Genomic DNA, 14,796 nt, shown 5'->3' with positions numbered 1-14,796 from the left:
AAAAAAAATTAGATTTTTATTTTTCACAATACGAGCTACGTTCTAACAGTTTGTAACAGCGGTGTGCTAAATGATTAAAAACAAATAAAATTAATTCTTCCCAGGTTGAAAACAGTCCCAGATGAACAACAGCACATATAATACACCATGTTAGTATATTTTTTTCTCACAAAATATTGGCCATGATTCTGTGAATCCTGTGAAGAACGAACCCTTTTTGGCACCGTTACCTTGACTGGGCCAACATGATACCATGACTGGGTCCAGACTTTAGCTGTTGGACACAAGTTCCCATATTTGACTTACAAACACATTGGTCTACAGAGGAGCTCATGCCCGACTTACAGCAACTATCCCAAACCATTATCCCTCTGCTACCGTGCTTGACAGTTGGTATGAGCTGTCTGTGCTGCCGAGGTCTTTTAGGCTTCCTCCTGGCAGCCCTTCCAAACAAGCCCTACTCAGTGTTTCCCCTACCATTATACAAGCAGGGCACCCCACCCTGTCAACAGAACTGAACGCTCTGCCTACCCCTTCCCCCGTCAACAACTGCCGGCACTGACGTAGCGCTAAGTTAGCAGCGCACAATACAGACACGTTAGCTAAAAAGCTAGGTCTATGGAGGTAGCGCTCTGTTTCCCTCATGCTGAGCCATTCTCTCCACCCCCGAAAACCATCTGTACTAACAGTGCGCAACACAAACGTGTCTCCACCCCCCCGCCCCTTCGCCAAAAATTTCGGGAGATATGCGTGCCCTGCCAAGTCAGGTAAAGTAGGGGAAACACTTCTATCAACGATCCCGTACGTCCGTGCTGGCTAAATGAGTCACAAGGAGGAATTTTTTTCAAATTCTTCATCTTGATACGAAACAATGTATTTGTTTAAATTTGAAGATTTATCGCCAAATTTTGTTTGATTTTTGTTGGTCTGGAGTGATACCGAGAATTCCAGCCCTATATTTATAAAAAGGGGAATCCCAAAGCTTCACAATGACGCCAAGCGTTATACGATGGGATTTCCCAGCGCTATGGAAGCCAGAAGAAAACAATGGTCAATTTAAAGAAAATTAAAGTATTATTTCTGAAGACCTATTCCATCCATCCTCTTCCGCTTATCCGGGGTTGGGTCACGCGGTGTAGCAGCTTAAGTAGGGAGGCCCAGACTTCCCTCTCCCCAGCCACTTGGACCAGCTCCTCTGGGGGAATCCCAAGGCGTTCCCAGGCCAGACGAAAAACATAGTCCCTCCAGCGTGTCCTGAGTCTTCCTCTGGGTCTCCTCCCGGTGGGACATGTCCGGAACACCTCACCAGGGAGGCGTCCAGGAAACATCCTAACCAGATGCCCGAGCCACCTCAACTGGCTCCTCTCGACATGGAGAAGCAGCGGCTCTACTCTGAATCCCTCCCGGATGATCGAGCTTCTCACCATATCTCTAAGGGAGAGCCCAGACACCCTGTGGAGAAAACTCATTTCGGCCGCTTGTATCCGAGATCTCATTCTTTCGGTCACAACCCAAAGCACATGACCATAGATGAGGGTAGGAACATGGATCGATCAGTAAATTGAGAGCTTCGCCTTTTGACTCAGCTCTCTCTTCATCACGACAGACCTGTACAGCGCCCGCTTCACTGCAGACGCTGCACCTATCCGCCTATCGATCTCACGCTCCATTTTTCCCTCATTCGTGAACAAGACTCCAAGATACTTGAACTCCTTCACTTGGGGCAGGACCTACTCCCTGACCCGGAGAGGGCACTCTATCCTTTTACAGCTCAAGACCATGGCCTCGGATTTGGAGGAACTGATCTTCATCCCGGTCGTGTCGCATTCGGCTGCGAACCACTCCAGCGAAAGCTGTAGATCACGATCTGATGAAGCCAATAGGACCACATCATCTGCAAAAAGCAGAGAAGCAATCCTAAGGCCACCAAAACGGATCTCCTCAACACCTTGGCTGCGCCTAGAAATTCTGTCCATAAAAGTTATGAACAGAATCTGTGACAAAGGGCAACCTTGGCAGAGTCCAACTCTCACCGGGAACAAGCCCGACTTACTACCGGCAATGCGGACCAGGCTCTGACACCGGTCATACAGGGACCTAACAGCCCGTATCAAAGGGCCCGGTACCCCATACTCCCAGAGTACCTCCCACAGGGTTTCCCGAGGGACGCGGTCGAACGCCTTCTCCAAGTCCACAAAGCACATGTAGACCGGTTGGGCAAACTCCCACGCACCCTCCAGGACCCTGCTGAGAGTGTAGAGCTGGTCCAGTGTTCCACGACCAGGATGAAAACCGCACTGCTCCTCCTGAATCTGATGTTCGACTATCCGACAGACCCTCCTCTCCAGAACCCCCGAATAGACCTTACCAGGGAGGCTTAAGAGTGTGATCCCCCTGTAGTTGGAACACACTCTACGGTCCCCCTTTTTGAATAGGGGGACCACCACCCCGGTCTGCCAATCCAGGAGAACTTCCACGCAATATTGCAGAGTTGCGTAAGCCAACACAATCCTACAACATCCAGAGCCTCAAAAAACTCCGGGCAAATCTCATCCACCCCTGGGGTCCTGTCACCGAGGAGCTTTTTAACCACCTCGGTGACCTCAGCACCAGAGATTGGAGGGCCTGACCCAGAGTCCCCAGGCTCCGCTTCCTCAGTGGAAGACGTGCTGGTGGGATTGAGGAGGTCTTCAAAGTATTCTGCCCACCGACCCACGACATACCTGTTGTAAAACTTTAATTTAAAGGTAGATTACGTCATATTTATGATACATTTTGCCAGCAGGGATTACGTGTATTTCTCATACCAACTGGCCTTCACTGTGTCCTAAAACGTAAAAAAATCAAAACCTAAAGAGTGTACTTATTATGGTTTTATGTTCTGCACAGTAACACTGTTTCGTCTTTCCTCACCTCTTCTTTAAAAGCGACTAACAACAAAAAAAGAACACTAAGACAACAGTAATGTGGTGTTTTTGTAAAGATTCTTGAAGCCCAGAGCCGTCCTGCTTTTTGTAACGTTGCATAGCTGTAGCCATACAATAGTGACTGAGCACTGGCTGGATTAAAAGACTGGGTATGGCTAAGACTCTGGTTTCTAAGACTCTGTTTTTTTTAGGTGAAGGTGGAAACTTTCAGTATGTAGCCTGTAAACTCCACTCCAGATTCAGCCGTCAGTCGGTCCAATAGAGACTGAAGCATACCTGGACTTCCACAATCGACCGTTGATGCTACAAACACATGAAGGCTTCCTTGTAAAAAAATAACCTGTGATATTTGGTTGTTTCTGACCTGATTTAACTGTATTAAACCTGATTGTTAATTGAATGAGGCTCTGGGTGCAAAGAGGAACGTGGTTTGGGGCAAAAATAATCAGGATGACTCAAAATGAGACAACCCGGGAGCTCCCCGTCAAGCTGTGACCCCCTTCAAGACGTCAAAGGATCCGCTTTATTTGTGCCCTCAAATCTATAACATTCATGCAAGACATTCACAAGCACTATCCGTGAAAACGAACCAGGAAGTGGCTAATCGTGTTCTCTAAGTGGCACATAATCGGTTCTTCGTGCGGACACAGTGTGCTGTTTTTTGTCGTCTTCGATTTCCGACACGTGTACAGTGCACGTCCAGATCAGATCATCAAACGAGCGGATAAGGCGCTGTAGGTGCCACTCGGTTTCACCGATGTTGCTGTTTTCACGTGCACTTTTTTACAGATTTACACATTTCATTCAGTTGAAATGTAAAACATTTGTTCCCTAAACACATTTGGCTAAATCCTTCACCATAACCAGAACTATACAAAAACCTTTCTGCTTTACTCGATAGCACCATTTGAATATTGTTCCCGAAATGTAAAGGGGTATGGGATTATTAGACATAGGGTGTGTGGGTTAAGCCTATTTCCCTGCTGCAGAGGAAACCCTGTGTTTGTGAACATGTGTGTGTGTGGGTACACTAAGCACATCTCCCGGTACCGGAGACTTGCATAGCTTCTACACGACAGGAAGAGCAGTTGTCCGTTTGGAAGGAACCTTTGGCACGGCCTTAGCCGATGACTGAAGGCAGTGATCGAGTCGCACCATGGAACTCAAAGGGACAACCTGCCCTCATTGCACCATAAATACAAGTGTTTCGTGTTTGCACCATAAGAAGCAGGGTTAGCAGCCAATCGACTCTAGCTTAAGAGCGTTGCACCATGTGAACGGCGACGCAGTTGCTTTTGCTCGCGTGGATTAAAACTCGTCGCCAGGTCGCAGCAAATGATTTGTTATTGGTCGACTAGCACCAGATAGAAAACAATAATTCAAGCTTACTCCTCGTTGAATGGTTATTTAAGCATTTCTGGTGTTTCCCTTTTTCTTTTCACTCACTCATTATTATTATTATTATTATTATTATTATTATTATTATTATTATTATTATTTCATACTACTTTCAAACTCACAAGGGATGAAAAAGGTGACAAACCTAGTGTCTGTAGTCAGGGTGGTGTCCTTTACATCCTACAACCCCCCATCCCCGGTCGACAACAGCCAGCATTTACGTAGCGCTAAGCTAGCACTACGTAAGTGCGTTAGCTTAGCTAGCACTACGTAAGTGCATTAGCTTAGTGCTTATGAGCTAGCGCGAGCTTTGCTGCAAGCAAAAGTTGCAAGCTAGCTAGCACAACTTACGCAGCACTAGCTTTGTGCTACGTAAGTCCATCCATCCATTTTAGTTTGTTTATCTGGGGTCGAGTCGCGGGGGTAGCAGCCTTAGTAGGGAGGCCCAGACTTCCCTCTCCCCAGCTACTTGGGCCAGCTCCTCCAGGGGAATCCCACGGCATTCCCAAGCCAGCTGAGAAATATAGTCCCTCCAGCGTGTCCTGGGTCTTCCTGGGTCTCTTCCCAGTGGGACGTGTCCAGAACACCTCACCAGGGAGGCATCCAGGATGCATCCTAACAAAAGGCCCGAGCCACCTCAACTGGCTCCTCTCAAAATGGAGAAGCAGCAGCTAAGTCCAGTCAAAGGGAAATTATGCCACCACGCCTCTGACCCCCCTACCCCCCAAAAAACTCTTTGGATCTAGACGATTCATGTAAATTACATATTTTTGATTGAAGTTGGCGATTTTTGCCAAAAAGTGACAAGTTTGCAGAGATGTTATTTAAATAAGTTCATCATGTTTAGCACAAGTTCCCAACCTTTGGAGGGAAATGATCACTATGAGTGACGGCTCTGATTTATTTTAGAGTGGGGCTATGTGGAAAGTTACAAAAACAACTAATATCTTACCTGTTGTAGGTAGCTATTTGAACAACGTTTGGAAAAATTGTTTATTTTGACTGGAACCACTTGCTAACGGCTAGTTTCAGCGGGGCCGAACCAAAGAGTATTGTTGTGGTACTAAAATAACCGTGATCTCAAAAACGTGATAGCAGTTTATGCTAACGCTAGTTTATATTTACACTGCAGTTAGTGTTGCATTACACCATTTAGGGCTGGACCCAAAATTAATATAGCTATTTATATAACTTTATTGTGATATACATTATATATTGGAGTGTTTTTTATTTTATTTTTTTATTGCACTTTAAGTCAACACTAATTGTGACTCGCTAGCAACGAAGTCCATGCTCAATAATCCAGGTATACAATCCAAGGATTTTTAGTCAGGTCAGCCTTGGTCTTCTGATACTTGTACCCTCAAAACAAACTTTACAAGCAGAAACTCCATGTCCTCTATATTGCCCACCTCTAACACTTTATTTTATCAAAAATATAAAACTAATCCGTCTGGAAGAGCTTCAGCCTGCACTAGACGTGCTACAGCTAGCTGCTGCCGCCAACACTGGTGATAGCAGTTAGACTAGCCATTAGCTCATCAGTCTGGACAGAATTAAACTCTATTCCTACAACATTAGGTTTTTCAAATGGCTATCTTCGATAGGCAAGATATAAATTACAGAACCCGCCTTTAAAAGGTTCTGAACTATCACTTTAATGTAGCTGAAACCCACTGCAGCCTCTGTTCTTGCTCTACTCTACCTGTTTGTATTTGTAATTATTTATATCTTAACGTGTTTTTTGTCTTTCCTCCTGTAGAAAGTTCACCTGGACCACCATTCTGTGTTCGTCTGTCTCTCCTTCCTGTCCTCTCAACCAAAGCAGATGGTCTCTTGTCCTGAGCTGGTTCTGCTGGAGGTTTCTTCCTGTTAAAAGGGAGTTTTTCTTTCCACTGTCTCCTCTGTGCTTGCTCAGGATGAGAGACTGTGATGAGGTGAAGATTCAACACAATCTGCTGCTTCCTCAGATAGAGAACTTTTACTAATTGACTTTTTAACGAACGTGAATGTTTCTGTCCTGTGACCTGAGACGACTTCTCTTGTGACTTGGTCTTTATAAATAAACTGAACTGAATGTTAGCTAAAGTTTGTTTTAGCTCTAATTAGTTTTTAGGTTTTCAGTTTAGCCTAAACGTTTAAAAATGCTCAAGTTTTTGTGCATTTAAACGTTTTATTAATTTGCTGCTCAGTAGAAGGAAAAGTACCCTTGAATAAAAAAGAATGAGTTTAGGCAGTAGACCTGTTTTCTTTGGGCTGGATCTAAATTTGACTGTTGTAGAAAAATTACTACAAATCTCCAATAAGCTGCGATTTTTTACAGTTTCATCTGTTTCAGCTCGTCTCTGCGTTTTATTTTGTTAGTTTGTGCACTACATTACAAGTTTATTATTTGCTACAGAGGACATAATTTATTTTTATGCAGATTCATCAGGTTTTGCTTTAGCTTTTATTTTAACATGAACATGAGACATTTGTCTTTTCTCTCCCGTGATTTGAAGGTCTCAATAGAAGGCTTTTAATTTGAAACGTTACCAGCTAGATTTGTCACTCTTCTTCAGTTCTGCTTGCCAAGTTGCTGTTGTGGTGTTCCTCAGGGACGCTCCTTACCCTTGTTCAACCAGAATGTTTTTTTAATCTCAGCTTAATTCAAGTTGAAAAGCTAAGTCTTCAGATTTGTCCGAACGTTTGGTTAGATAATCCTGCTCGGCCTCTCCTGGTTCAACAACCAACTCCAAAACGTTGTGTCCAAGTCACGGTACATTAAAATACGTCAGTTTAGCACATAAAATATTTACACTATTTCTGGACTACACAGCAACATATTCACAACTCCTCCTAGTAAAAGTTTTCTTCCCGTTCTTTTGTCTCGCGTTGCTTTATTCTACGGACACCCCTGAATGCACGATGATCGCGACAAGAATAGCGTAACTGTTTTTTTCTCCTCACAGCGATGCAACATTTAAAAGAATGAGACCGAATGGAGAGCGACTGAACAGAGGGGGAGAAGGTGAGAACTTGCCGAGTCGTGGGACTCGCAGGTTTCAGGTGCCCCCCATGCAACGTGTCTGAGAGCGATTGCTTCGATGCGAGTGTGCTTATATCAGTTTCATGAGTATGAAAATGTTTCTAAGTCTCTCCTAAATCTGCACGATCACATATACGTACATTTTTACGGTGCTGTGTGCTCAAGTGTTCTGAAGTGTGTGGGATGGGTGTGCGTGTGTCAGAGTGAGGACTCGTACTGCAAAAGTTCATAGAGCAAAGGTCCGTCGCGGTAGCGGATGCCCACAGCGGCAGGCGTTATGTACTGCAGGATGTTTATAGTCCTCCGCAGGCGCCTGTCTACGTAGTGAGCGTCCCACGCCGGGTAGCGCTTCCTGGGCATGTCGATCTTTATGAGCGGGCCCTCGGGCTTGGAGGTGGGGGGAGCGGACCTCACCTGGAAGACTGGAAGACACGACTCGGCCACGTCCTCCTCCGTCTGCGACTTGGTCATATGGGCTGGGGTGGGCGGGGCAGTGGGCGGGGCCGAAGGGGGGAGCGGGAGGCCCCAGAGCAGCTGGGCGCAACAGGACGAGGCGGGGCTCGGCTGGAGGTGGGCTGTAGCGGGGTGCAGGAAACCGTAGTACAGAAGCATGACCAGGACGCCGCTGGCAAACGTCAGGTAGACGCCGCACAGGGCAGGGACGGCGTACGAGTCGGTCAGCGCCGGATCGCGATAAGCGTACCTGCAGGGTAACAGAGAAACGTGAGCACACGTCTTTATGTGGTTATAGTTGAGAAGATGATGAAGGCAACTTAAAAGAAGTTCTAGAAGCATTTCACTTCAAACCCAATGGAGTTCCCCCAGTCTTGGGGGCGGGGTTTTCTTTTCTAAATTAAATCGTGTTCCGAGTCTCTGGTAAAAATGTATGGCATCTAAAGAGGGTCCTTCAGTACTTGGGGCGGCTGTGGCTGAGTGGTTAGAGCAGTCGTCCTCCAATGCTAGAGGGTTCGATTCCACCAGCACATGCCGAAGTGTCCCTGGGCAAGACACTGAACCCCCCATTGCCTCCAATGTGTGTCCCATTGGTGTATGAATGTGATAAAGCTCTGATTAGTCTTGTACAGATCTAGTAGAGTGCTGTATGAATGGGTAAATGAAGGCACAGACTGTGTTGTACAGTGCATTGAGTGTCTTGATAAGGTGGAAAAGTTCTAGATAAGTACAGTCCATTTACCATTTACTAGGCAAAGGTTTTTACACGTCTCTTTTTTGTTTTTTACTTTCAAGAAGCCAGACTTTAAGTGTTTTAAAGTCAATAGGTCACTAGTTCTGCGTTTCTGAATGTCTTCCAGAGTTTTTCTTTGGGATTTTCTCACCCATTTTACAGGAATGATCTCCAGCCCTCCGTCCCTACCTCAGTTTGTGATCCAAATAACACTCAGAAGACAGTTGTAGTAAATCCAAGGATTTTCTTTTCAACCTTGTTTGAGGTTCAGAATCTGTATTGAATCAGATGGACCTGGTATTCCTTCTCCAATGTCTTGCACAGGAGTGAGTAGTCGCTTTGAATGAACCCAGTTTGGCTTCTAGTAAAGCTATGCATTTCTGTCAGATGCAGGAGTGACCGGGTAGATTCTCTTAGACAATACACTGTACGTTCAGGCAAACTGCTCCTCTTCTGTGACCCAGTGTTGTGTTGACACATAAACAAGGAACCATCCATCCATCCACCATCTTTACCCGCTTCTTCCATTTTGGGTCACGGGGGTCGCCAGTGCCCATGTCCAGCAATCACTGTGCGAGGGGCGGGGGACACCCTGGACAGGTCTCCAGTCCATCACAGGGACACACAGAGACAAACGAGACAAACAAACATTCACTCTCTCACTCACACCTAGGGACAATTTAGAGTTACCAATCAGCCGAACCAATTTTAAAATAGATCTTTAGGCTTTAGCCTGCCAAGAAGTCACAATTTTTCCCCTTTTTTAGGTCATACGTATGGAAAAAATACAAAAGATTGCAAAATTTGACAAACAAGCAACGCCTATTTCGCCTGCCATTGAAGGATTTGAATAGTGAATGTTTGTAGATTTCGAGATGAGTGTTTGTCTGGGCTGGAAATGAACAGGGAATACATGTAACCCTTAATGTTTTTGGTGTAAAATAAGTGGGTAGGAGTTGCATTGTGCACAAGAACAGAGGTTGTTTTTTTTTTTTGCTTGACTTAGGCGGAAATGAGTGACAGATCCTGGCAAGTTTATCCACCACCAGGAGAAATGGTGGAGCCAGGGCTGGTCAATGGGGGCCTTAATGGCAACCATAGATTAATCTTTGACCACCCAACCAGTCCCCCCAATCATTTGAGGACATTTTAGGCAATCTAGAAGCATAGTTTCCTCAGATGATACTGGTGGCCAGTTTACATGTACATACTGTATGGTGGTGGCGTTCTTGAATCATGTCAGAACCTCACTTGTTTTTTTCAAGGTATCACTCACAACATGCTCGGACGAATGGGTGGAGTATTTCCAATTCCCCCTTTCATTCTGCTACAAGAGACAATAAAGTGATTTTCCAAGAGCTGTTGGCTGAAACCTTTATATACAACGGGTGAAAAAGCAGCCAAAGTAAAAAAAGAAAACCCTCCAAAGACCTTCAGAAAGGCTGAAATCTGTTGATCAAAACCAATTTAAAAGATTACAAGTAAGGACATTAAAAACAAATACAAAGAATTTAGAGGTGCTTTCAAACTTTTGCACAGCACTTTAGGTTTGGACAGTTTGCTGTCCAATTACTGCGTGAGTTGGACTTCTTGAACAATTCCACAAATGAATGCTCACCTATATCTACCAGGCTTTGCAGCCTTTAACTAATTGGATTTTGACTACAGCTGTAACTATACTAAAGATTTTTGGAAGAAATAATTGTGTCTAATCAGATGATCCACTTTGTACCTTGCTAAAGGGGTGCCATCTTGTCCCATTTATCAATTCCCTCAAACTTCAGTCTAACCGAATGGCTTTGACTTGTTTCCCAACAAACACTGATTTTTGGGATCAACTAACACCATCTTGGACCTTATCAACCATGGGACCGTGCAGTCAACAGCTCAGTCATGGTAACTCACCACAGGCCAGTGAGGATGGAGTTTTCAGCCAACACCACGGTGTAATACGCTATCATTCGATGACGCGTCCGCCCCTCCTTCACATTAAACCAACAGAAGATGTAGACGATCCCAACCACCATGTTGAAGAGCACCTCTTCCCACTTGGACATACAGAAGTCGGTGCCTCCGTGCACCACCCAGAAGGCCATGGCGCACCAGTGGACCACCACAAAGATGCCGAAGTAGATGTGGAAGAGGGAGGCGAAGAGGGCGAGGGAGAGGACACGGGAAGAGATGGTGAAGAGGCGCCAGAAGAGGTGCAACAGCGCCCCGCGGTAGCTCATACTGCGCTGGTCGTCCCGAGAGTCACGCAATAGCTTGTGGTAGGAGGCCAGAACCCAGGCGAGAGAAAGAAGGGAGGCCAGGGACGAAACGCCTGAGGAAATGAACAGAGGAGGATTACAGGTAGGGGAAATGTCATCACATCTAGCTTAATGACAGTATGACATCATCGCCATGTTTTTGGTGATTTTAGTTTGTTTCTGTTCAGCCTTCGGTTTCATTGTGTTCTAGATTATTATTGCTAAAATTAAATGTGGTGCCATCGGTTCCACATGGCCTGACTAACAATTCAAGACAGTGCACATGTCCTTTACAAGGTTCGATGAAAATGGCCACGATTCATTTCCTATCACTCTGGCTTGAAAGACGACCGGCAACATGCATTCCTTCAATTAATGTTTGACCTTTAATATTGTCTTCTTGTATCAACATAGCCATTAGATGTTCTCAGATATCCCTGCCACCAGCCCCTGTTGGTAATGAGCACATCTGTTGTTGCTCACTAATCACCGCTCGTCGGGTTCTTGAGTCTTCATCACGTCCTCTGGTCACCTTGTGTAAACTGACAGATTGACTTTGTTCTTAAAAGGACTGGTTGTAACAAAAGACCTTCTTTGATCAACAATTACTTGAGCTATAAAAACGAGACCACATAAATACCGTAAGCTGTTTAGTTTTCACAATTTAAAAAAAAAGATTGACAAGAATGTCGCTAGGGATGAACGATATTGGGCTTGTGGCTGATATCTGATATGCCGATATGTGAATCGATACCAATACCGATATTTTCCCCTTAGACCTCCTTACAGAGAATAAATGGCTCTCTCTGCTGTGGAATTAAAACACGACATTATTCTGCAGGTCTTCGTCAGTTCGGCTGCTTCCAGATGCAGAAGACAAAAAGGGGCTGAAAATGATGCAACACTTCAACTTGGATTATGTTTAATGTTGGATTATGTTTAATGTTGGATTATGTTTAATGTTGGATTATGTTTAATGTGGGATTATTCACGACATTTACTCTAACACAATGACGACACTAGAACAGTGCAGATTTGTCACAAATTTGAACTCAACCCGTTCGCACGTGACAAGTGAAAAGTGCACGAGTAGAAGTGCATTAATCGATATACTTGATAATTTCTTAAATTAAAAATTAACTTAAAACTGAAGCCTTTTATATCTGTGAGTTATTTTGATGGAACTGGTCAATGTTTGATATTTTAAATTATCGCTAATACCGGCCGATACGATACCATGCCGATAATATCGTGCATCCCTAAATGTCGCCTTTTTATCTACGCTGCAATGCATTCTGGGGTAAATGACGGACAGGTTGCTTTGGTGCGAGCTTCATTCAGCTTGAATGTTAATCCATGAACGCCTTATAGCTCAGATGAACCAGCTGGTGTGGAAGGGTCCCACCTAGAGCGGTTGACACAAGGCCAGACTGCCCTGACCATGAAAGTTCCCCAGAAAGGGCCAACCCTGTCCAACTACTGGCCTTTCACCTGCCTCTGTACAACACGAACGCTCCTATCAGGGATTATAGGGGCTAAGAGGAATAGGCACATGATTCAATACCTGACTGAGGCACAGAAGGGAATTGGCACGAACACCAGGAGAACAAGCTACTGGTTGAAAGAACCATAAGAGCAGACACACAGACCTGTGCACTGCCTGGACTGACTACAGAAAAGCCCACGACTCGGTGCCACACACATGGATATCGGAGTGATTGAAGCTATGCACCATCAACAGGACACTAAGAGCCTTCATCGAGAACTCAATGGGAATGTGGACGGCAACTCTAGAGGCCAATTCAAAGCCAACTGCACAAGTCGGCATTAAATGTGGCATACAGTAAACCAAGGTGCTGCATCGTCGCCACTCATGTTCTGCATAGGCCTGAACCCCCTCAGCCTCCTAACTGCAAACAGTGGCTGTGGATACCGGTTCCAAAGTGGAACAATCGTCGGTCACCTCCTCTTCAAGACTGACATTGACGTGAGCGAGACATTGGCCCACTGATCCACCTCACCAGGATACACAGCAAGGTCATTGGAATGTCATTGGAACTGGATAAATGCAGTCGAACTGTATGCGAGAGGCAAGGTGATCCCAACTGAAGGAGTTGATCCATGTCACAGTAGGAGTTGTACAGAGTTCACAGGCTGATCTTGTTTGAGCGTTTCGACCCATATATTTTGCATAAGGACTAAAAATATCACTATTGTCCCATGTTATAATTTTCGCCTCGACTCCTTGTGTTGTCTCTACTTCAGCCGATGTATCTCATGGACCCAGAATGCATTGCACTGGTAAAACATAAATGGTCCTGTGAAAACCGTAATAAACTCCAACCTCCAGATAGAGGGTGAAACGTCTCTATAAAAAAGAACTGTCCAGATGACCTGACTGAGAATTATTGGATTTGATACCTGGATGATTGAGCATGAACTTTGTTGTCTTGTGTAAGTATTTAGGTGTTTTCATGTGTAACACACAAGCAACTTTTAGTGGAATATAGAAACAGCACATTAAGGCCAATATGTGCAATGGGAGATCCCTTTAACACGTTTTGCTACCGCTCAGTTCCTGTTATAAAACATCTAGATTTACCTTGAGTTCTGCGTTTGGGTCCTGCTACGGCCGCTGTTCAGAGCGAGATGATTAAAACTGCATGAGGGTGTTCTGTGGGAACGCTGTTAACATATTCGTAAGAGGTGGCGTGTGACACGACCGAAGCTAAGGGCTGTTTTAAAAATGGGAGCGATGAGTGTCCCAGCTGTCGTTTGGATCCCCGGAAGGAAGTGCCTCAAAAACCACGGAGTGTTGGGGATGAATAATGTGCCTCGTTCATACACGTGGAGGAAGAGGGGGATGGAGACTGGCTAGCTCATTCTCCCATCATTTATGACTGTTCATATGAATACCTGTACTCACACAAGCCTTGTTGGAGTCCAAAGGAGCACCGTCTGCAGACGCACATTACCGAGCACACTGTGTGCACATGGCTAATTACTGCTTATGCAGCTGTTAGATTACAAGGGCTTTGTTAGCTACACGGAAACAGCATTAGTGCCAGTAAACGTTTCCCATTTGCCTGCTTTCCCCGTTCCACCTACACTGCAGCGTCTCGGCCCGGTTCTCCTGAATCATGATGCAGAGCTGCAGGACCAGCTGAGGCGCGGACTCCAGGAACGTCTCCAGCAGGCGCAGCATGTTGACGTCCGCGTACTCGCACATCATGGCCCAGTACCAGCGCCGCTGGTGCTCCTTCTGTCGGCGCGACATGACGCCCAGGTACAGCGTCCTGATGTACCTGGTGGGGTCAGAGGTAGAGAGATGTTTTCTGATGAAAAGGCTGAAGAGAGCAAACGCTGCGGTGAGAAGAAGCAGGTTTTAAACAGCACAAAGACTTTGAAGGATGTGGAGAGCTCCGTTCATTGTCAATGAGGACAACATGGCCGACAAAGCTAAACATTTCAAAGAGTCACAAATGCCAGAATGTCTTGAATGAGCCACGTTTTGATTTGAGTATCGAGTCCTTTTGTTTTTCTTTGACGACCAAATGTGGCCCCTCCATCCTGTCACGGTGGGACAATGGTCTTGTGGTTCCCAAACCAGCCGGATCATGAATCTCCCACCGCTGTGCCTGACAGTTGAGGTATGAGGCATTCAGTGCATTGGGTTTTAGAGCCCGACCAATATGGAAGTTCTGGCTATCACCGATACCGATGTTGGGAGGGAAATGCTAACACCAATAACATATAAATAATATAATGGCTGACAGTTTCTGAGTTTTGTTCCCCCCCCCCCAATCTAAGAGCTACTTTTACCTTGTGTGTGTAAGGACACGGCTGTTTCCAGCATTTTCTAGGTGGAAATTAGAAGTTTGGCGCTAGAGCTGGACGATATCTCGATATTTAAAAAATAACATAATTGTTTTTGTGATATAAGCTGAGACTATCTCGATATAAAACAATATAGTTTATACTTGAATATCCTCCTGCTGCCCCCCCCCC

General features: G+C 45.3%; 1 protein-coding gene across 1 annotated transcript in view; it reads right to left on the bottom strand.

The window, feature by feature from the left end:
* Window positions 1–6,369: 6,369 nt before the first annotated feature.
* Window positions 6,370–14,796, bottom strand: part of LOC119428632 (XK-related protein 6) — a 31,978-nt gene continuing 23,551 nt past the window's right edge. Inside the window, exons 2-4 of the mRNA XM_037696299.1 lie at window positions 13,897–14,093; window positions 10,445–10,862; window positions 6,370–8,056 (exon numbers count right to left, since the gene is read on the bottom strand). Of these exons, the coding sequence (XP_037552227.1) occupies window positions 7,552–8,056; window positions 10,445–10,862; window positions 13,897–14,093 (1,120 nt within the window). The 3' untranslated portion in view covers window positions 6,370–7,551. The remainder of the gene's footprint in view (window positions 8,057–10,444; window positions 10,863–13,896; window positions 14,094–14,796) is intronic.

Source organism: Nematolebias whitei, chromosome 23 (genome assembly GCF_014905685.2).
Source record: "Nematolebias whitei isolate Nwh7 chromosome 23, NemWhi1, whole genome shotgun sequence".
Classification (NCBI taxonomy): domain Eukaryota; kingdom Metazoa; phylum Chordata; class Actinopteri; order Cyprinodontiformes; family Rivulidae; genus Nematolebias; species Nematolebias whitei.
The sequence above is the reverse complement of the archived record's forward strand: the minus strand, read 5'-3'. Positions and strand labels throughout refer to the sequence as shown.